Genomic DNA, 23702 nt, shown 5'->3' with positions numbered 1-23702 from the left:
AAACAGGAACAGACCAGATGAAGCTACTATGAGGAAAAAGCAGAGAGAGCAGAACGTTAGAGATTGAACTAACAGATTCTGCAGAACAGGAGAATAGAGATAGAATGAAGCAGAATGATGAAATGGGGGTCCCTATGTCCTCCAGCAGTCTAAGCCTATAGCAGCATAACTATAGAGATAGCTCAGGATAACCTGAGCCACTCTAACTATAAGCATTATCAAAAAGGAAAGTTTTAAGCCTAGCCTTAAAAGTAGACAGGGTGTCTGCCTCACGGACTAAAACTGGTAGTTGGTTCCACAGGAGAGGAGCCTGATAACTAAAAGATCTGCCTCCCATTATACTTGTAGAAATTCTAGGAACCACTAGTAAACCTGCAGATTGAGAGCGAAGTGCTCTTCTATTCTGGATTTAACAGGAAGCCAATGAAGAGAAGCCAGGAGAGGAGAGATATGATCTCTATTTTTAATTTTCATCAGAACTCTGGCTGCAGCATTTTTAATCAGCTGAAGACTTTTAACTACAGTTTGTGGACTTCCTGGTTGTAAAATAAAAATGCACAACACTGTATAACATCTTTAAAAATATTTATCTGCGAGCCAAATGCGGTCATCAAGAGCCCCGAATGAACACCCCTTCTGACCTGGAAACACCTCAATGATCCTCCAGGGGGAGCTTAAGATGGAACTGCTGCTCTAGTTGACCTCTTACCTCCTCTGATGGTTGAAGAAAACAGATGTTTTGATAACAGACTGTTTTAACTACATATAATTTACACTTTTCTTTTAGTTGCTAATTTAACATTTGGTCTATTTGTGTCGTTTTATATTTTTATCTGCACAAATCTACTGTTTAATGCATGAGGATATTGGAGAGTGAAGAAGAAGCCGAAGTAAAGAGAAACTGTTGGGTGATGAGGGTTTAACTGAAACCTCCATGATTAATCTACTGATCAACACGTTTCTAACAGAACCGTCCTGGAGCTGAATGGGCTTTCTGGAGCTTAGCGGCAGGAGGAGCTAAGGGGAAGCAGCATGTCCTTCACTCCTGCTGCTCCTCTTCCTCCCTGTCACGCCCTGATGCCTGCTCCTGCTGCAGCTGTGCGCCCCGTGCTGGTCAGACTGGGAATACACTGCTGCAGCAGCAGCGTGAGGCTGCAGATGATACACAAACAGCAGAACAAAGAGAGGAGAGAGTTTCAGCAGCCGCTGCTCACCTGCAGCTCTTAGCTAAAGAGGAGAAGGAGGAGATGAGTCAAAGATGAAGTTCAGTCACATCATGGATCAAAATAAAACCAATGATCAGAGATGCAGTATGTGGATCATGTCGTCACTGAAACTGAACGGTTTGAGTTTGGAAGATAATCCTCATGTTTGTTGAAACAAGCTGGGCATCTTTCAGCACCACAGTTGGTTTCCAGGTGGTTCTTCTTTTCCCAGCTCCACCCAACCAGCACCAACCTTAACCCTCCATCCAACCTTATCAGTGGCAACAACGCTGCCATCATTTTATTCACTTACGAGTTTTGTTATTATAAAAAGTGTTAATAATGTGTGCGGAAATATTCTTTTTAATTTCGTCACTGCCATACAGCTGGAAAAGAAAATAGCTAAAACATGATAATTCATTTTATTTGCTCAGTATATTGTAAAGAAAAATGTCTAAACCTTCATGATGTGGAAAAATCCTCTTGCTGCGAGAGAAAACTGTTTATCAATAAATCTAGTCGATTTAGATGAATTAATCAATTTTTGCGTCCTTTGAATTTTGTCTAGTGTCTGGTGTAAAAAAGACAATATGATGGAAAATCAGTTGAGAGTGAGAGAGGGAACAGATGAAACAGAACCAGAACCCGGTGGGTGGAGACTTGGATCAGCCTGTTGGTTTGGGGCAAACTATGGGAAACCTCCTTGAAGGCCATCATGATGAGGCAGATGTTAGAATAGACGCACATAGACAATCCCCATCCCACAGGGGATTGGTGTGAGCACCACCAGGGGAGCAGGTTAAGCATCTCTTGCTCAGTGGCATTTCGCGGGAGTGGGGGCTTGAACTCAGGACCTCTGGGATCCAAGCACAATGCCCTAACCACTAGGCCCCCACTCCTCTTTAGACGTTCTAATGACTGGGAACGGAAGTCCATAGAAATGATGATTGATGAAAGGAGAAAATAGGACAATGTGGCTAAGTTAGAATTTATATGAGGCTACTGAATCCATGTGGGGCTACTGAAACCATGTGAGGCTACTGAATCCATGTGGGGCTACTGAAACCATGTGAGGCTACTGAATCCATGTGGGGCTACTGAAACCATGTGAGGCTACTGAATCCATGTGGGGCTACTGAATCCATGTGGGGCTACTGAATCCATGTGGGGCTACTGAATCCATGTGAGGCTATTGAATCCATGTGAGGCTACTGAATCCATGTGGGGCTATTGAATCCATGTGGGGCTACTGAATCCATGTGGGGCTACTGAATCCATGTGAGGCTATTGAATCCATGTGGGGCTACTGAATCCATGTGAGGCTACTGAATCCATGTGAGGCTATTGAATCCATGTGGGGCTACTGAATCCATGTGAGGCTACTGAATCCATGTGAGGCTATTGAATCCATGTGGGGCTACTGAATCCATGTGAGGCTACTGAATCCATGTGGGGCTACTGAATCCATGTGAGGCTACTGAATCCATGTGGGGCTACTGAATCCATGTGAGGCTACTGAATCCATGTGAGGCTACTGAATCCATGTGGGGCTACTGAATCCATGTGAGGCTACTGAATCCATGTGAGGCTATTGAATCCATGTGAGGCCATTGAATCCATGTGAGGCTACTGAATCCATGTGAGGCTACTGAATCCATGTGCGGCTACTGAATCCATGTGAGGCTACTGAATCCATGTGGGGCTACTGAATCCATGTGAGGCTACTGAATCCATGTGAGGCTACTGAATCCATGTGGGGCTACTGAATCCATGTGAGGCTACTGAATCCATGTGGGGCTACTGAATCCATGTGAGGCTACTGAATCCATGTGAGGCTACTGAATCCATGTGGGGCTACTGAATCCATGTGAGGCTACTGAATCCATGTGAGGCTATTGAATCCATGTGAGGCTACTGAATCCATGTGGGGCTACTGAATCCATGTGAGGCTACTGAATCCATGTGAGGCTACTGAATCCATGTGGGGCTACTGAATCCATGTGAAGCTACTGAATCCATGTGGGGCTACTGAATCCATGTGGGGCTACTGAATCCATGTGAGGCTACTGAATCCATGTGGGGCTACTGAATCCATGTGAGGCTACTGAATCCATGTGGGGCTACTGAATCCATGTGGGGCTACTGAATCCATGTGAGGCTACTGAATCCATGTGAGGCTATTGAATCCATGTGAGGCTACTGAATCCATGTGGGGCTACTGAATCCATGTGAGGCTACTGAATCCATGTGAGGCTACTGAATCCATGTGGGGCTACTGAATCCATGTGAGGCTACTGAATCCATGTGGGGCTACTGAATCCATGTGAGGCTACTGAATCCATGTGGGGCTACTGAATCCATGTGAGGCTACTGAATCCATGTGGGGCTACTGAATCCATGTGAGGCTACTGAATCCATGTGAGGCTACTGAATCCATGTGAGGCTATTGAATCCATGTGAGGCCATTGAATCCATGTGAGGCTACTGAATCAATGTGGGGCTACTGAATCCATGTGAGGCTACTGAATCCATGTGGGGCTACTGAATCCATGTGGGGCTACTGAATCCATGTGAGGCTACTGAATCCATGTGAGGCTACTGAATCCATGTGGGGCTACTGAATCCATGTGGGGCTACTGAATCCACGTGGGGCTACTGAATCCATGTGAGGCTACTGAATCCATGTGGGGCTACTGAATCCATGTGAGGCTACTGAATCCATGTGGGGCTACTGAATCCTTGTGAGGCTACTGAATCCATGTGGGGCTACTGAATCCATGTGAGGCTACTGAATCCATGTGAGGCTATTGAATCCATGTGGGGCTACTGAATCCATGTGGGGCTACTGAATCCATGTGAGGCTACTGAATCCATGTGAGGCTACTGAATCCATGTGGGGCTACTGAATCCATGTGGGGCTACTGAATCCTTGTGAGGCTACTGAATCCATGTGGGGCTAATGAATCCATGTGAGGCTACTGAATCCATGTGAGGCTATTGAATCCATGTGGGGCTACTGAATCCATGTGGGGCTACTGAATCCATGTGAGGCTACTGAATCCATGTGAGGCTACTGAATCCATGTGGGGCTACTGAATCCATGCCTCACTTACACCACCTCTTTGAAACCATGCTAAGATCGGACTGAGCACGGTAACCGAGCTAACTGTTGAGTATAAATGGCACGCAAAACTGAACTAGACCGTGCCAGACACAACCGAACCGCGCTAACATGGACCTAGTTCATCAGTAGGGCTCGGTGCGATTCAGTTCTGGTAATCAGGAAATTTCAGACATTCATAAAAATCTTAGCTTCCCTAGCATGCCAAGGTAGGGAAGCTAGGATTTTTACAATTTCCAGTGATGATTCTGCTTTGCAGTGTGATGAACCTCAACGTCTGTGGTTGTTTCCTGCGTCTGTAAGCCCTGATTAGGTGAACGTTTCTCGTATCCACTTCCCAAAAGTTGACTCAAGGAAATTCACCAAAGGCTGCCTTCTTTGCCTGACTCTCCGCAAACTTCTTGAATGTTTCGGCCGCCGCCATGTTGGTTTGCTTGTTTGCTTGAGAGAGCAGAAGTACCGTAGATTGTCACTAGGAGGGATGAACCGTGCTAGCTTGGGGTGTAAACGGTCATATGGACCCAAGCTCGGCACAGATCGGTTTTCAGAGGGTAGTATAAATGGGGTTAGTGGGTCTCAGCCATCGTTGACCTATCCGTTGAGCTCTAAAGAGAAAATTGTTTAACCCTTTAAAGCCTGAACCCTGAAATAATTGACAGAAATTTCAAATTTTTCAAAATTAGAATCGTCATTGAGCTTTCTGATGAATTAGATTAATAAAAAAACATTTTGTTTAGGGTAAATTAGATCATTTATATGGATCAATTTTGATACAGGCAGTTCTGTATAATATTTTATTGTCCAATAGATGTGTCTGATTGTGTAGGTCAGGGTTCCAAGAACAAAAACACTGCACTGATGTTGCAGTGGCCTCAAAAACTCAATGTCAAATGTGATACACTTTAAAGAGTTAAACACCTCTCAGTAATCACTGTGGCAGGTGAACCACCTTCAAAAAAATATATTTTCTTTTCATCTTCCCTTCTGATATTTACATGATCTTTGAGTCTTTGAGTCATGAGTCTCTCTGGCTGGAAGGCCTCTTTGCCATTACCCTAATCTTTAGGTTTCCCTCTGTCAGATTCAAACCAGGACTCCAGGACATTCCAACCTTTCAGGGGATGTGAATGCTTTTGCTTCCTTTCCATGGGCTCTTCTGTTACAGATCAGAAACTGGAGGTTGAATGTTTTCCTTTCTGCCGCCTGCTTCCTTAAACCTTTTGTCTCTTAAACCTTTTTCAAACCTTCAACCTCGGTTTGGTCAGATTCATGCAGCAGCGATGCTTCTGGGACATTCTGCTTAAAACATTTTTATAAACAGGAGACAAAATGTTGGGTAAGATTTCAGTCTCTAAAGTTTCTCCACTTCTCTCTGACATAAGCAGACTGAAATCCTCGACTGTGACTCTCTGCTGCCCTCTGCTGACAGGCAGGGCTCTATTGCTGCCTCTTTTATGTTGAGAATTAATTATAGAAAGTCAGATTTAGCCCCTGATTAGAACCTGCGTGAGTTCCCAGAAAGAGCGGTGGTTTGATGTTTTTGCATGCATGTAACCGGAGCTGCTGTAACCTGAGCCTTTTCCTGGGATTAATCTAGAGCTTCCAGTCCTGGACTGGGACTGGGAATCATGTTGCTAGAAGGAGGTGCAGGGTTTTCAGATTCCCACGTGGAGCTTTTACTCTGTTAACTGTCAGTGGTGCTATGCAGTGCTGGAACCGGATCCCCCTCTGAGAGGCCTCCAAGCTGAACATCTCGCTGACGGATAAACAGCCCGGGTCTCTGCACCATGACCTGGTTCTGCAACCTGTTCCGACGCCTGCTGCTGAGGAAGAGTAAAGGAGAGGAGGAGGACAAGGAGAAGGGCAGTGTTTACAAGGAGAGTAGCCAGCAGGGTGAGTCCATCGCTGTGGGTGATGGTCCGGTACTCCTCAGAGAGCCAAAATAATCTCACAGTGATCACTGTTGGTTAAAGAGGGACAGATCCATTTGGATCACTTTAAATCTATGAAGAAGAAGTAGATCCAGGTGAAGCTGGGCTACTGAAGGAGCTTTAAAGGTGTCTGAATGATGACAAACCTCTGACTCCATGATTGGTGCCAGAGACCTCAGAACCAGGCGTAGAATCAGGTTCATGTCCAAAAGCTGATTGTTGGTCATGATGCCATCTTTGTCCACTTTTCTTTCTCCTATGCTTTGCAGCCGAGCTGCAGGTGTGATGCAAAACAGTTTGATGCGAAGGAGACATGAAAAGCATGCAAATCCTCAGGGCAGTGTGTGTTCAGGTGTGGTTACAAAGATCGGAACAGCTTCCTCTGGCATCACACACAGGAATACTGTCTACAGTGGGGGGGGGGGGGGTTAACAATGGAGAGAGGATACCAGACTTAAAGGAATAGTACACCCAAAACATGATTAGCCTTCATTTTCTACTCACCCCCATGCTGAACAACACTCTGGAGTACTTTTTTGATATCTCAAATGCATCTGGAGATCTGGGAGGCTTCTTGCTGTCTGCTGACATTCAAATAATGGAGGTCCATGGCGCCCGAGACAGAAAGGTCCATAAAAGTCCACAAAAACGTGTCAATATTCCTCCATACTGCTCGTCCAATGTAATCCAAGTGTCCTGAGTGGGTAGCATCCAGAATTTACTCGAAACGAAGTCATTTAGAATGTTTTTAGAGCATAAACAGTAGTGTATAGGATTTCCTAATAGCGCCCCCATGCGCGCTCACGATTCTACGGAAGCCGGCAGACCAAACCGGAAGGAAGTGCGCATTCAGCGTCTGGTCTGCCGATAATGCAAGCGTAGAAGAAGAAATGTGCTGTTTACCTGTGCAAAGAAAGAAACAACGAAAGAAAAATGTCTGAGGACTTCAGTGTTGAGGAAGAGCATGAGTTCTTTGCCGAGCTGAATGCGCTGGTTTGGTCTGCCGGCTTCCGTAGAATCGTGAGCGCGCATGGGGGCGCTATTAGGAAATCCTATACACTACTGTTTAGGCTCTAAAACGTTCTAAATGACTTCGTTTCGAGTAAATTCTGGATGCTACCCACTCAGGACACTTGGATTACATTGGACGAGCAGTATGGAGGAATATTGACAAGTTTTTGTGGACTTTTGTGGACCTTTCTGTCTCGGGCGCCATAGACCTCCATTATTTGAATGTCAGCAGACAGCAAGAAGCCTCCCAGATCTCCAGATGCATTTGAGATATCAAAAAAGTACTCCAGAGTGTTGTTCAGCATGGAGGTGAGTAGAAAATGAAGGCTAATCATGTTTTGGGTGTACTATTCCTTTAAAGACTGAATAATATCAATAAAAATCTTGGTAAAAGTTAACCAGTAAGGCAGGAATCAGCTTGTCAGAAAGGGGAAAAACACTCTGCAGTTGTTGATAATGGGGTATATTCAGGTAAAATGGGATTTTTTTTTAAGTTAAATATGGGAAAAGACAGCTGATTGTTCATAGAACAGAGTAAAAAGACAAAGAACATAAAACTGTGCAATCATGCCTTAATTTTCACAAACAAATAATCCCAGAAAAGCTGAACAAGTGTTGAAACTAACCTCAGCATCTGTGGGAGTGATTTTTATATCTGCTGAACCAGAACCAGGTTTCTAAACACTGCGTTTGTTGGTAACAGCAGAGATCATAAAGTCTAAGGGGAGATGGGAGAAAGGATATGCAGAAGCACTAAGCTGAGCAAAAAGGTAATGATGAATTATAATCTGCCTTTTGAGCAAAAATTAGACAAATAAAAGAAAAATCTGACATTAATTAAGTTTTCAGTTCGTAACAGTGCTTATTTAGTTATATTTCTAGGGAAACATTATTTGTCATTTTTTCAATGCTCTATTTGTTCTTGCCAAAACAAAAATATTTAAAGAAATAATAATTGATAATAGTAAAGAATTAACAATAATCCAGCCTTAAAGCACTAAAGGAATGGACTAGTTCCTCAGCATCACCTCTGGACAGGATATTTCTAACTTTTGTAATAGTTTGGAGATTAAATTGTACCTCTTTGATATGGAATTTAAATGACACCAAGATTTTTTACTTTATTATCTGAGATCAGTTTAATCCCATCCAGATTAAGGGACTTCCTAATCAGCTTCTTTTTCAAAGACTAGAACTTCTTTTTTGTCTGCATTCAGGAGCAGAAAGTTAAGAGTCATCCAGGTTTTTATGTCTTTAAAACATGCCTGTAATCTATGTAATGGGTTAGTGTCATCTGGATTAATACACAGATATAGCTGAGTATTATCAGCATAACAGTGGAAATTAATCCCATGCCGTCCGATAGTTCTAGACATTAAATTTGCTCCTTTTTCTGTGTTCCAGTTTCACTCTTATGGCTGAAATCACAATTTTGTTTGATCATTTAAAGAGTTTTTTTATGTTCTCCTGTCTTGTTTTTTAAGTAATCTGCTTTATAAACTCTGAGGAACTCTTTTTGAAAACAGTTAAGCTATAAAATTTGCACATTTAATGTTTGCAGATGAGCTTCTCTCTATGAATGTGTCTGTAAGAAGTTAGAGTGAAGTATAAAGTACCCCAGTTATACTTAATGTGACCGTACAGCACCTCCTCCTCCTGCTGGATCGTTCTGAATTATAAATATCTCTGATCTGCTCTCAGGACCTCACCCCTCTCATGTCGCACATATCTCTTTACATATAAACAGACTTACAGTGCAATTACGGCAGCTGAGTGGAAGCACACGACTCGTTTAAACCGTCGACATTCCGCGGATTAACGGGGAACTCTTTTGTGTTATTATTAAACTGGAACCAGCGTTCCATCGGCCTCCCGTCTGTCTCCTCCTGAAACCAGATGCTTTAACAAACTAAAGGCCGAAACATTAACCTGCAGTTTAGAATTTTCACTTCCAGCTCTTTAGAAATAAACAAGCATATTACGCCACCTAACTCTGACAGCAGCCCTGTTCAACAGGACTTTCCCTGCATTTCTTGTTGGGTTTTTTTATACCTAAAGAAGGAATATTTCTATTTAGGCCACTTAGTTCCACCTGTGAACCATTCAGAGAAGAAATGCCTCAGTATTAAACTAAAGTCAAATTAGATCCTTAGCTTCTTTCTTACTACACTGCAAAAACGCTCTAGAAATAAGTAAGAATTTCTTAAATTAGGTGCATTTTTCCTTACTTTAAGTAGGTAAATTAGATAGTTTGCCAATGGAATGAGTATTTTACTCTTAAAATAAGACAGTTAGATAATATGCACTTGAAATAAGACAATGCATTTGTGTTTTCTTATTTTAAATCTAAATTGTCTTGTTCCATTGGCACTTCCAAATGCACTTATTTAAAGAAAAAATTCATTATCTAGATTTCGAACACAGCAAACACAACTTGTTCTGTTCTGTTTTCTTTACTTCAGTCTAATAAAAAACTCAGAGATATAAATTTGATTTTAACAGACAGGAAACAGGATGATTCTCAGACATTTGTCAGCTAAAGGTGAATAAGCTCACCTTGTTTCTTCCATCAGAGGTCGATCCAGTGGGATAAATGACATGCCTGCTGTCATTTATACATAAAGAATATCTGTTAGGTTATTTTCTACTCAGATAAATAAACCCTGTTAACCTGGCTTATCTAAGCTTGGTATTGTTGTGCTCTTGGATACATTTATGTTGTTTAATATTTAATCAGATAACTTTCAGTCTGCTATATCTAAGTGGCTGTGTGTAAGGACAACAGATGATTGAATATGAGCGCAACATAAAGGATTCAACTCCCGGTTAAATGTGTTACAGATAAAAACTCTTAACTTAGCCATTGAAACTTATCTACTAAAGGCTTCTATATACATGCAATAGACGTGTGAATACAGATACTATATATATATATATATATATATATATATATTAGTATGTGTGTATATGTCCATGTGCCCACATGTTTACTTCTGGATAAGTCATGCTTTTTGAGTCCAGAAGTAGATTCTGTAAAGCGATCATGTCTGTTAGGCTTCCAGTCAGTGTAGGGTCTGCAGAAACATTCTGGTTCTCAGGATCATACATTTTACAAAACTTGAATCGAAAAAATGAAGAATTCAGCATGAAAGATTTAACAGCAGCAGTGCAGATGTTCGTTTACACATGATCAGGCTGTAAATTATTCATGCAATCGGAAACACAGCTTTAGACTGTAACCAAGATCTTTACATAGCTTTCTGTCTTTGAAGAGGCCGATCCATGTCAAGTATTCTCCCCATTCCTCCTGCAGACCGATCTGAAGGCTTCAATCAGCTGCTGATGAATAATGGTTGTTGGTGCAGTTTTGTCTAATGGATCACAGATCACTACTTCCCAGCTTTTAAAAACCTTGAACTTTATCCTCTGTACAGTCAGTCGACAGACTGTCTGTGTGTATTATAAACACGGACTGACCTCAGATTGCTCCAGTTCTGACTGGTTTAGAACATCCTGCAGCCTGAGCTGCAGAGAGGAAATAAAGAAAATCACCTGAAGACTAAGGAAGAGTAAAGCAGCACAAACTTATCAGCTCTGATGTGTTTCCTGGCTGCAGACTCACAGACTGAACTGCAATACTTCCAAACCACCAGCAGAGGGCAACATACTGCCAGATATGGGCCTCATGGACCTGCTCTGTTTTTATGCAGCATATTTTGTTTCATTATAGCAAGCGAAGAACAAGTTTTGAAAATACTAATTTGAAATAAAAATAAAAAAATCCAGAAATGAAACATTTGAAAAATGTTTCAATAATAAAAATATTTTAAGAGTAACTTTCCTGTTTTATTAGTTTTCTTTTCAAATTGTTCTATTTATTTGAAAAACTTTCTTAATTTTTTTTTTTTTTTTTGCATTATATCTTTTTGAAGAGAAATTTTTTCAGATTAAGTTTTATGAATCACAATCTTTTCAAAATGCCATTTACTCCTGAGGTGGGCTTTACTCTGGGGGGAGGATTGCTAAAGGTCTGCCTGGACATTAGAAAAAAGGCTTTTGTGGGTGAAAAGTGAGCCTTTTTTTTGCTTTAAGTGAAAAGAATGTTCTCTGTAAAACACAATTGGAAAATAGCGCAATTCCTTTAAACTCAATTAAAAAAGAGACATTTGTAAAATAAAATTTTTAAACATGGAAAGGCCTGGAAAAAATTAAATTTGAAAAAAAAAAATATATATATATATATGTATTTATATATATATTTTAGATTAAGAAGTTTTATTTCTGGATTTCATATTTTTTTCTAATATCTCTTCACAAAACATGTAATATTGCAACAAAATTCACCAAGTAGTTTTTAAATTTCCAGTTATTAGAACAATAGTTACCTCAGAAGTAATTCTTTTTTTATTTTTTATCGAATAATTTATGTTATGCTGACTTAATTTCTTAAAAGAACAATTTCCATCCATTATATTTAGATCACACAACAGTTTTGTTCTACTACTTAAAAAAAAAACCCTCTTCAGTAAGTTAAGCCTAGAAGATACAGTACAGTAGCTCTGCCTTCCACTGATGATGATCCTCGGTATATTCTAAAGCCCCGCCCACTTCTAAACCAGCGTCTTGTTTGGATTTTAGCCGTACTGCAGCAGAAACTGGAGTTTCATTAAAAAAATACTTTCTCTCTGTGAAACAGGAGCAAAGCAAATTTACAGCAAATGCTTTGCCGCCTACTTGCAGCTGATCAGCTGCAGCTCCACGAGGAGAGCCTCTGGTAAAGGAGGAAATGTTTTCAGAACCGAAAACCTCCTAGCATTGCCTAAGTTTAGCTGTTCCCTTTTTTCAGCCACTTTTGTTATGACTGCAGAGGATTTCTACTTGAAAACAGAAATGGGGCCCATCTGAACCAAGAAAAGCATTTACAGAATGAACCTGCTCATATAGTGAAAATCTATAGATCTATAGTATGGTTCTAAATTTGTATGTTCCTTGTTTGCAACAATAATGGAGCAAAACTCACTTCATAAAGATCTACAAGAAACAGCGGGTAGAAAGAGGAAGAAAGAGGTGCATGGAATATATATATATATATATACATTATATATAGTGCGTCCACATATGACAGATTTTATTCTTTTTTTTATAGTAGGATAAAAAAAAGAATAAAATCTATAATAAATGAATTTAAATGAATAAATCTAATATAAAACATGTTTGTTGCAGCTAAATGGAGCCAGAATCAAGTCAGAAATTGACTGAAATGGAAGCACAATTTATCCAGAGAGCGATCTGATTATTAACCAGACTTTAACCTTTAGTCAGCAGATCAGTCAAGTAACAGAAGAACCTCTGATTTCAGTCATAGCTATGTCAAATAAAAAAGGCAGCAGATATGAACCTAAGTTCAGTCTAAATGAAACCAGATGAGCTTTAAATCAGTCCAAACTCTACCAGGACTGATCCAGACTTTAGAAAGATGAGATGAAGCTAAGAATGAGGGAAAATTAAAGCAAAGTAAATCAATAATGGAGATCAGAACCTAAGATGGTGTTTTGTTGGTTGTCCTTCCAGCATCCTGATGACATTCTGCTGTCCTCTGATGTGGCGTTTTGTCTATTGATCAGGAAACATCCGTCTCTTCCTACACACACATATAAACACACTCCAGCAGACGTTAATGAGTGGTTGGATCAATGCTGATGCCGCTACGCCGCATCTTCTGTCCTTCAGTCACAGACTTTGATGACTGGATGATCTGGTTTAACTGTAAAGTGCCTTGAGATGACTTGTGTTGTGAATTGGTGCTATAGAAATAAACTGAATTGAATTGAATTCAAGTTGTTGGACGGACGTTGTTCAGGTGACAGGGATTATACAGGAAATAATTTAATGCTCTTAGAAATCTTTTTAATGTCATCAACAAGTACCCATGACTTATAGATAGATAGATAGATAGATAGATAGATAGATAGATAGATAGATAGATAGATAGATAGATAGATAGATAGATATGTTGCTTTCCAGCCATTTATGTTGAAATTTACATCTTCCTATTCTCTCTCTTTTTCTCCGCCTCGAGCTTCTTTTCCGAACATACGGCTTTACGGTCAACCGGAAGCAGTTCCGCACAAATATATTGCGATATAATATATCTGACTTTATATCTGTTTTTATAAACGCATATTTTTCATTTCAAATAATCACATTTACTGAATTTTAAAGCCAATTAAGGCCTTAATTTTGAAAAAAATTATAATTTAATGACTTTTAATGACCCGTGGAATCCCTGGGTGAACTTGAACCTGTTGCAGAACCACCTCAATCCCTCCAGCTGGACCTGATGCTGAAGAGGTCAGCTGCTTGATAAAAGCCAAATATCCCACAGCATTAAAGTGCTCCTGAATGTGACCTGACAGACACCACAGTTACCGCAGGTCACCTCTAATTAAACCTAGCGTGAGGTGAAGACGGTAGACCACCTGACCATCCTCACCATGACCTGATAATCATAATGACAGATGAAGATGGCTCCTGTCCTCCTCTTCCTCCCTCGCTCCCTCACTGCAGGTATGAGGACATAAATACGTGTCAGTAATTAAAGAATCTGACCTGGTTCCTCTGCTTAGAGGGAAGGCCTACATCTAGCATGACGGTGCGTTCACTGATACGTCAGTGCCGCCGGCTGCATGAGGCTGCATCCAAGTCTTTGCAGGGTCACATGACCTGGCTGATGGGATCTCATTGGTCCAGCCTTTAACTGTAGATTCATTAGCTTGGACTTGATGTCAAGATTTATTTTCAAAACCCGAGAATTGATTTTACTTTATTATTCATTTAATTTCTCTTTTACCATCTTTTATTATTCTTTTTTTGTTTTATTGTTTTATTCTATGTTATATGTTTACCTTTATTAACCCATTATAAGGTTTGTTTCATTGCTTATCTTTGATAATTATCTTTGATTTGACTATGATGGTGATTTAAACACAGGAATTTTGCATTGGTGCCTTAACAGCAAAAAATGGAAATCTAAATGAGTCATTTTTGCTCAAATTAAGTTCATTTTTTCTTGAATTGAGGAGGTAAGTGAGATACTTTGCCAATGGAAAAACACAATTTACATTTCAAATAAGAAAAAACAATTGCTTTGTCTTATTTCAAGTGCATATTATCTAATTATCTTATTTTAGGAGTAAAAATACTCATTCCATTGGCAAATCATCTTATTTAGATGCTAAAATTAAGGGTAAAGACACTCAATTTAGGGCTGCTCAGTGGAACAGTGGGTAGCACTGCTGTCTGCAAGAAGGTTCTGGGTTTGATTCCCAGCCCAGGGTCTTTCTGCATGTTCTCCCTGAGCATGCATGGGTTCTCTCAGGGTACTCCGGCTTCCTCCTACAGTCCAAAAACATGACTGTTAGGATAACTGGCTTCTCTAGATTCTCCTTAGATGTGAGTGTGTGTGGGAATGGTTGTTCGTCCTGTGTGTCTCTGTGTTGCCCTGCGATGGACTGGCGACCTGTCCAGGATGGACGCCGCTTCTTGCCTGTAGACAGCTGAGCAAGACACCAGCACCCCTCGCGACCCCACTTGGGAGTAAGCATGATAGAAAATACATGGACACTCAATTTAAGAATTTTGTTTACTTATTTCTAGATGTTTTTGCAGTGTTGTGGTTGACCACTTTCATCTGGTTTGGTCTGCCGCAGTTTCCGTAGACTCTTGAACGTGCTTTGAGGAAATCCTATACACTACTGTTTATGCTCTAAAAACATTCTAAATGACTTTGTTTCGAGTAAATTATGGACGCTACCCACTCAGGACACTTGGAATACATTGGACGAGCAGTATGGAGGAATATTGACACGTTTTTTGTGGACTTTTATGGACCTTTCTGCCTCGGGCGCCATAGACCTCCATTATTTGAATGTCAACAGACAGCAAGAAGCCTCCCAGATCTCCAGATGCATTTGAGATATCAAAAAAGTATTCCAGGGTGTTGTTCAGCATGGGGGTGAGTAGAAAATGAAGGCTAATCATGTTTTGGGTGTACTATTCCTTTAAGGCCGATGCTGATTATTTTGACATCAGTCTAACCGATCAGCGATATGTTCTGCTGATTTTTTTAGGCCGCCTCTTATGGCCAGTATTGCATTTTCTTCTTGCATGCGTCACAGAAATGACACAGTGATGATGAATACAATGTAAGTCTCAATTCAAACAAACTAAATAAACATTAAGCAACAAATCAAATATTAAGACTTTCAGGAACCTTAGAGAGTTTTTGACCACAGATCGAGAGACGTCTTATTGGGAAGATAATTGAGAAGAGATGGGAGCTGGGTTTCCCCCAGGAATAAAATCTGAAAGGATTGAAATTTTCCTTTTCATTGCTCCTTTTTCGGACCTCTTCAAACACTTGCTGGGTTCACCAGGCGGTCTTTGCGTTTGTGGCTGGTGACTCACCCTTTCTGCAGCTGATAATTTGCTTGTGTAACAAGCTCTTCGCTGTTAATTGGGGTGTCCACTCATAAAGACTCATCACCTCCTCTTTTACATCTTCAGCAGCCATCAGGATGAAACCACAGGTAGATGGAAGCTGGGCATCAGCAGGTCAGAGGAGTTCAGGCCTTCATTGGGACATCCAATCCTCTGCACCATTAATGGTAAAATTATGTAATGATGCAGAGTCAGGCTCCAGTTGCTGAGCAGAGATTTCTCTCTGTGTTATCAGGATGCATCTGTAGATGAGTTAAAGTCAGTTTTCTCTAGGTTGGGTTGTTCCTCCCCGGGCTGCAGCTGTCTCCCAGTGAGATCAGATGTGATGAGTGAATCATCAGAGTGAGAGGACCATGTTGGTACCTGCAGGCTCCCAGTGTTTCCCCTATCATGGATAATCAACTCTCACTTCGTCTCCTCACTGTCCCAACTCCCCTTCCTGCAGCCATGCAGTGGGTTTCCTCTAACGAGAGGAGTCCACGCAGTGATGCTGAGCTTTTAGCTGAGCCTCATTTTAATGAGGATTTACCATAGAGCCTGATATAAAACAGACCTGGAAACACGGAGAAAATGAAACAGAGGAAATCTTTTCTTTAAACTTTAAACAATATCTATTACGGTACTTAATTGTAATGTTAGAATGTGATTACCTATGAAAGGTTAGGTTTATGATCATGCTCCATCACTTTCTTTCTTATTGGCACTATTATTCCATTTTGAAATTGATGTTTTTCAGAGGAATTTATGCTCATTATTACTCAAACTTTCTCCAGTCATCACCTATTTGCGTGCCACTGCTTGTGGATCCGCTTCGGTCTGCGCTTTGCAGGATCCTGACCACAGCCAGGACTGTTGAGCTCCCACATGCTGTGTCTCTGAATACTGATCTGCCAGGGTGGTTTCCAGCAGCAGGTAGATTTATAACCACAGGTTTTCATGCAGAGACATGCGGGTCAGTGATGTATGGAGGGAATTTTGCTCCATTATTGTTGCAGGCGAAGAACACTAACTTTACTGTTTTCTCAGATTGTTTTCATTTAGATGGATTTCAACTTTATTTTTCAAATTTTGTTGTTTTAAATGTTAGTTAGAAAATTACTTTTCAACACACTCTGCTGCGGGAGTATAACCAGGCCTTTAGTCCTCGATGCGGCCGACCCGGGTTTGAATCCTATTTAGTCAGCCTACTGTCAGAATAACTAGCCACTAGTGCAGTAAAAACTCAAAAAAAGGAAAAAAAAGAAATGCATCTTCACTCATCGCACCAGAGAAAAGCTCACCCTCAGAACTTAAGAAAGTGTGGTCTGTGAAATGCAGTTTGAAAAAAGGTTATTTTGTAAAACATTAATTTATAAAACAGAACATTTAAATCAAATATAGTTGTTTTTAACTGTCTTTAAACAGCTTTTAAATCTGTTAAAATTAAAATTAAAAACAAAATACAATTGGATCAAACTGAACCTGTAAAAATGTGAAGTTTGTTTAGAGAACAATCAGTTATAAAAAAAATGCATTTGAAATAAAATTTGTAAAAATAGAGAACACTTTAAATTAAAGGTTTTTCAAAATTTTATTTCTGGATTGTTTTATTTTTTTATTTCAGTTAAAAAAAACATGTTTTCTGTTTGCAACAGTAATGGCACAAAGTTACCCCCATACTGATGATGGTTCTGACAGGTTCTGCTGAGTCCATGTGGGTGAATGTGATACTGCATCCTGCGGTTGCGCCATAGGTCTGACCTATAGTGTTTTGTTGGAGTTTGAAATTAAGTTTTAGGTTGTTTTTTTCATCTTTCTTTGGGAATTTTCACAACTTTGCCATAGAAGATATTTAATGAAAAGAAAGTTGCTTTTTTTCCCAAAAGGTTAAGGGTCTTCAAACCGTTTTTATGTAGCTGGATTGAGGGTGAAAATGTCTCAGTACTGAAAGGTCTGGAGCAGAGGTCATGGATTAGCGGACTGCGGTCCAGATCCGCACCTACCTGCTGGCTAATCAGGACCCAACCTGACCCAACAGGACCCAAAACATTTATAAATTACCGGATGTTGTCCGACGGCACTGTCTAACTTCACTTGCGCCACTTCTCCTGTTAAAACGCAAAGCCGTCCAGAGTGAACGGCTCCAGGCTGCATGTGATACAAATGAGCCAATGAGCTGCTGTCAGTCTGGGTTGCTGCTGCTGCTACTTTTAGACACAGCAGGCAAACCTGTCGCAAGCCGGACGATGGGAAAGAAGGAGAAGACGAGAAAAAGAGAGCAGAGAAAGTGTAGACTGCTGGAAGAACTGTGGTGAACTGGTGAAAGAAAAGTGAAATGGTTTGCTCAAAGATGAACCTGTACATTTAGGCTACGTTCACACTGCAGCCTGAAGTGACCCAATTCCGATTTTTTTGCCCATATGTGACCTGTATCTGATCTTTTTATGACAGTCTCAACGACACAGATCGGATTTTTTCAAATGCGACCCAGGCCACTTGGATATGTGGTCCTGAATCCGATACGTATCTGATCTTTTCAAATGCGACCTGTGTCTGTACGGCCAGGTCGCATTCATCCGACCTACACGTCATTAATACTTGACAAATGTTACTAAACGTTACTAATCTGCGTCCTACTAAGCGGAGGCGGGAAAAACTAACAACCATGGCGGAAGATAACACAGAGAGCAGTCAATGGAGAGAAAGTGAGGTTGCTGACTTAATTCATATTTGGAAAGATAGCTCGATTCAGACCAAACTCGAAGGGTCTTACCGGAACCGGGGGAGGGTCTTTCTTTTTGATCTTCTTAAAAAGATTCCATTCGTAATGTGCCTGCTCCTGTTGGAGAATAACTTAAAGAACGCAATATACGCTGCGGTATTACGAGTCATGTTTACTTCCGCAAACACTGAGAACGCTTGCTACATGTGACGTCATCGCGTCCTCGAGTGCGCATGCGGGACACTTCGATTGAACGCTTTCATTTCACACAGTAGATCACATACAAGTCGCATATACTTGGAAGTGTGAACGGACGCGCAAAAAAATTAGATTTCACGAAAAAATCGGAATTGAGCATTAAGGCCTGCAGTGTGAATGTAGCCTTAGAGGATGTTTGGCTCAACCTGCTGCTGTGAAGCAGGATTCTCCACCATGAACAGAATCAAAAATAAATCTGGATCCAGGCTCATAATGAGCTCCTTAATATGTGCTTTAGAATGGCTTTGTCTCTATTCAAACCCAGGTTTAAAGCCTCGCAGGGCAGCATAAAGCCCACTGCGAACATTTCGCCATAGGAAAGAAAGAAAATAAACAAATAAACGGTCAGTTCAGGTGCTTTATAAAATATGTGAATCAGGAAATTGTCTCTATACCAAACTGAACAATTGATGTTCTCTACTTCAAAAAACACTTTAGATTTTACAATGGAAAAAAATCTCATATTATTTCTGTTTTAAATTCTGTTTAAAGTAACAGATTATAATTCAAATGTCTCTTTACTGGTTGATGATTTTCTTCATTCGGACTCCGCTGATTTTTTATTGGTTACCTGATCTAGATGCTCTTCCAGAGCATTTTTAGTCTGCGTTATGATCCCTCTGCTTGGAAAACTTCTCCACCTCTATTCTTTTTGTGAGCCGTCAAGTTCAGCAGTTTGTTAAGGTGAGAACATCACGCTGCATCTCAAGTTTTTAAGGTCTCATTAAAATGTGAAAAACTTTCTGTTCTGTTCTTGTTCGGTTAAGTGAAATATGGCTGCATGTTCCCAAACATCAAAGGAGATTTTCCGTTTTACTTTAACGACATCCGCTCCTTCCTTTGAATTATTTCTGCTCTCTGGATGGATGCAGATGTAAACGAGACGTGAATCCATGAAGCCTTCTGGGTTTTATCTGTAGGGAAAGCCTAAAAGGTGTGGTGGGAATGAGGAAGAGGAGAATGAGTGGTCCGATGTGGGAGCATCATGAAACATCAGGCGGAATATTTTTAGGAGCTTCTTCCACACCTCTGCCACCTCCTCCTCCTCCTCCTTCATCCCTCCATCACTCCGTCTCTCACCGGCGAGCCCTCACGGCTGCTTGCTTTTTCTACCCTTCCTCTCTGCTTCTCTTCACATGCAGCAGAGGAAGAGGAGGAGGACTGTGCAGGAAAACAGTGGAGTAAAAACGGAGCAGGAACACTTCACCGTTTGCTTCATCGGCTCCTGGATTCTCCAGATTTACGGAAAAGGATTCCTCTGGAAATTGTTTAGAAAGTGCTGAAGATGAAAGCTGGAAGGTGGAAAGATGTGTTCAGGCGTCTCTGGATGCACCAAAGTCCTCTAAATCATATCATTCCATAGGGATGGAGGCAGGAGAAGTAAGCTGATAAATTACCCAACAAGCTTGGTTTTTTTTCTTCACTTTTGCTCCCTCGGCTCAGAAGACTCGGTTCTGCTACGGATTGACAGCCGACTCCGTTTGTTTGACTATTTCTCTTCATTAATCCGGAATCAAAGCTCTGCAGATGTTTCATACCTTCTGTGCTTGGAGGAACTGATCAAAAAATGTTGACTTAAAGTGGGTCAGAACCTTCAAGCATTTCTGTTCTGAAACTGATGAGGTTCGTTGCTATTCTGAAGGATCTTTCTGGAAGATTTTAATTTCTTTCTTGGACCTAATCATGGATCAACCTTAAGCCTAAAGTCATCAAACACTGCTTCCCCTGGTGGGTCCCGCTGCTCTGTTGGTGGCATGTGGTCCATCCTTGACTGAGTGAAGATCCAGACCTGAGACCCGGAGCAGGGATTTGGTTCCTCAGGGGGATGGCGGCGGCCATCGCCAGCTCCCTGATCCGACAGAAGCGTCAAGCTCGCGAGTCCAACAATGAGAAGGTTGCCACCAACAAGAAACGCTCGAGTCCCAGTAAAGACCCAAGGTCTCTGTGTGAGCGACACATCTTCAGCGTCTTTAGCAAAGTTCGCTTCTGCAGTGGGAAGAAGCGGCCGGTACGCAGGAAACCAGGTGGGCGCTCCCATTCTGACCAGCATTTAGGGGTCAAAGTAAAGCCATCTCAAGGTTTGATGCATAAACATCATCTAAAAAAAGCATTCATTTATTGGTTTTCCTTTTATATTTGCATCTAAATGCTTATATCTAGTTTTCTTTTGCTAACTTGGCCTCCAGTTTCACCTCTTGGTCACACAGTAGTTTGTTCTACCAACCACAAAAGTAGGAAGTTACTGCTTTAAATTCCCAGTAAACTGTGAGAAATCCAAGACAGTAATGTGAGTAAATTACAGTGATTGTTGGCCAGAGTTAACAAGTCACTTCCACAAGCTTAAAATCCATAATGTTTCAAGTTTGAACCATTTTGCATCATTATATCCTGTATGGAGTCAATTATTTGTCATTTTTGTTGCAAGCAAAGTAAACTTTTTAAATGGAAATTTGAAAAAACACACAAAAAAAGCAATCCAGAAATGAAATGTTACAAATTAATATATTAGAATATTTTTTTATGTATTTTTAGTTTGTAAATTTTATTGCTAATTTAATTTAAAGATTTTATACCTTTTTAAATAAATATTTTTTTAAAAGTCAACGCTTTTCACACTTTTTATTTATTTTTTCTCAATTTCTTTTTTTTTTTTGCTTTAGGTATAAATTCACAAACTGAGTTCTTTTCAAATTGTGTCTCCTATCATATTCTCTTTTAGCCCGATACAAACGCTCGCCCGTGACGCACACACCGACCAATAAAGCTGTTGTTTTTTAGTGTTCATGCAAACCAATAGAAATGCATCTTCGCCTCTTATTCCAACGGAAAGCCCGCCCCCAGGAGTGAAGAGATTTGATCTTTTAATTGCAGTTTAAAAAAACTCAATTTGAAAAATATATATATATATATATTGTACAAATCATTCAAAAAGAAGATAAAACAAACTAATTCTGAGAATAAAAAATAATGTAGATGACAGTAAGTTAAAGTTTACTGGGTTTACTTTTTCCCATCATGCAGTTTGGTTTCCCCTCCATCTCCAACTGTGCTGCTCACAGGAGAAAAATGTTTTAGATTCTGTGAAGGAAAAACTTCTTTATTAAATTTATTAAATAATTAGAGCTGCTTTGGCAGGCGGATCTTCAGAATATAAGCATCTTTCATGAGCGCAGCAGAAACTTAGTTACAGCCTGTAGTATTGCATAATTTTCTTCCTCTGTGATAAATATTTGATAAGGTTGATTTCAACTTATGTTTCCTACCAGTGACTCAGAAAATCCTGTTAACATGGTGTGCTCAAACATCCTGTATTCAACATATGGCTTTGGAAGAGGCCATGTTTGCTGTCATACAGAACCAGGTTTGATGAGATCTTCGTGTTACTTAAAAAGTGCAAAAATTTTTACAAGCAGTTTTATTCAAAATGAATGCATGCAAACTTCTCTGAACATACATTTTATCTGTTTTATGCATATAGATTCAAGACCATGAGGCCCCCAATATTTTACAACCATGAGTTCAAGCTCCTTCTTTGAATGCTCTTGCTTTTTAAGTTAATTCAGGTTATTTATATAGCACACATTCATAACACGTAATTTAAAGGCACTTTACAGAAACAATTCTACCAGATCATACAGTCAGATTGGTTAAAAGTTTTCTATCTAGGCAAAACCATCTGATCGCATCGACTCATTGACTAGAAGGCAATCCCTCTCACTAAGCATGCTTGTAGCGACAGTGGAGAGCAAAAACTCCCTTTTAACAGGAAGAAACCTCCAGCAGAATCAGGCTCAGTGTGAGCGGCCATCTGCCGAGGCCGACTGGGGTTCAAGGAGACAGAAGCATCCTGGCCCCATCCAGGAAATACACAGCCAGGCAGACGAGCTCCGAGCCAGCTCCCATGTCAGAGGATGAAGAGAGCACATCCAATCAGTCACGGTCAGAGAAACAGGACTACACTGAAAAAAAGGCAGATCTCCAACATCTATAAACAAGGGTGTTGATGGAAGCAGCACAGCTGATGTTTCTCTCCAGGATGGAGTCACAGCCAAACAGGAACAGACCAGATGAAGCTACTATGAGAAAAAACAGAGAGAGTTGGAGAATTGAGATAGAATGAAGCAGAATGATATAATAGGGGTCTCTATGTCCTCCAGCAGTCTAAGCCTTTAGCAGCATAACTATAGAGATAGCTCAGGATAACCTGAGCCACTCTAACTATAAGCTTTATCAAAAAGGAAAGTTTTTAGCCTACCCAGGGTGTTTTCCCAGGGCTCTGGCGAAATCGCTCCAAGCTCGCTCAAATTTTCAGGAGAAGGCATTTTCTGACATTTGTCCTCCTTGTAATTATGCCAGGGCCCTGGAACACACAGCATTTGATTTAATATGTGACCAATACATGTGTATTATCTTATTTAAGTAGATGTTAAATTATTAAATTATTCCCAGCTGTGAACGTCACACCTTACTCCATTCATGTTGCTCCGCGTTTCCTATTTAATTATTAATCCTCAAAAAATTTACACTTAAATCAGATAAATGTTATTTTAGAAATTTTATAATCCAACATTTTTAATTGACGTTCTGGGCATATCGGAGCGAACTGAAGCGGAGCAAATTCCTCGCTCCGTCCTTTGAATTGAAAACCGCTCTGCACTCCACCATATTTCTTCCGCTCTGCTTCACGTTTCGCTCTGCTCACATGCTCTGGTGTGGATGGACATTAGCAACATCTTTACTGGTCAATGTTCATGTCCAGTAGGGGTGTAAATCACACCCATCATGGCGATTCGATTCAGTATCGATTTCCTGACCCAACGATTCGATTATTTTCGATCCTCAAGAATACACCACGATACGATACGATTCGATTCGATCGGTTAATTAATCGGTTAATTCTTTTTTTTTTTACACCTTACAGGCTAAACAATGTTTCAAATTTGAAATAAATCAATGAAAGCTGTAATATCGCTATG

At 40.5% G+C, this 23702-nt stretch overlaps 1 protein-coding gene across 2 annotated transcripts in view; it reads left to right on the top strand.

The window, feature by feature from the left end:
• Positions 1–23702, top strand: part of LOC119791549 (fibroblast growth factor 12-like) — a 70401-nt gene that overhangs the window by 23300 nt on the left and 23399 nt on the right. Inside the window, exon 1 of one of the 2 annotated variants that reach the window (XM_038297703.1) lies at positions 5993–6219. The exons of the other annotated variant lie outside the window; for it this stretch is intronic. Coding sequence (XP_038153631.1) covers positions 6114–6219 — 106 coding nt within the window. The 5' untranslated portion in view covers positions 5993–6113. Of the gene's footprint in view, positions 1–5992; positions 6220–23702 lie in introns of those variants that run through there. 2 annotated transcript variants of the gene reach the window in all.

Source organism: Cyprinodon tularosa, unplaced genomic scaffold, assembly GCF_016077235.1.
Source record: "Cyprinodon tularosa strain WSP-4 unplaced genomic scaffold, ASM1607723v1 ctg394, whole genome shotgun sequence".
NCBI classification, from domain to species: domain Eukaryota; kingdom Metazoa; phylum Chordata; class Actinopteri; order Cyprinodontiformes; family Cyprinodontidae; genus Cyprinodon; species Cyprinodon tularosa.
Note: the sequence above shows the minus strand (reverse complement) of the source record. Positions and strands in the feature narration are given on the sequence as shown.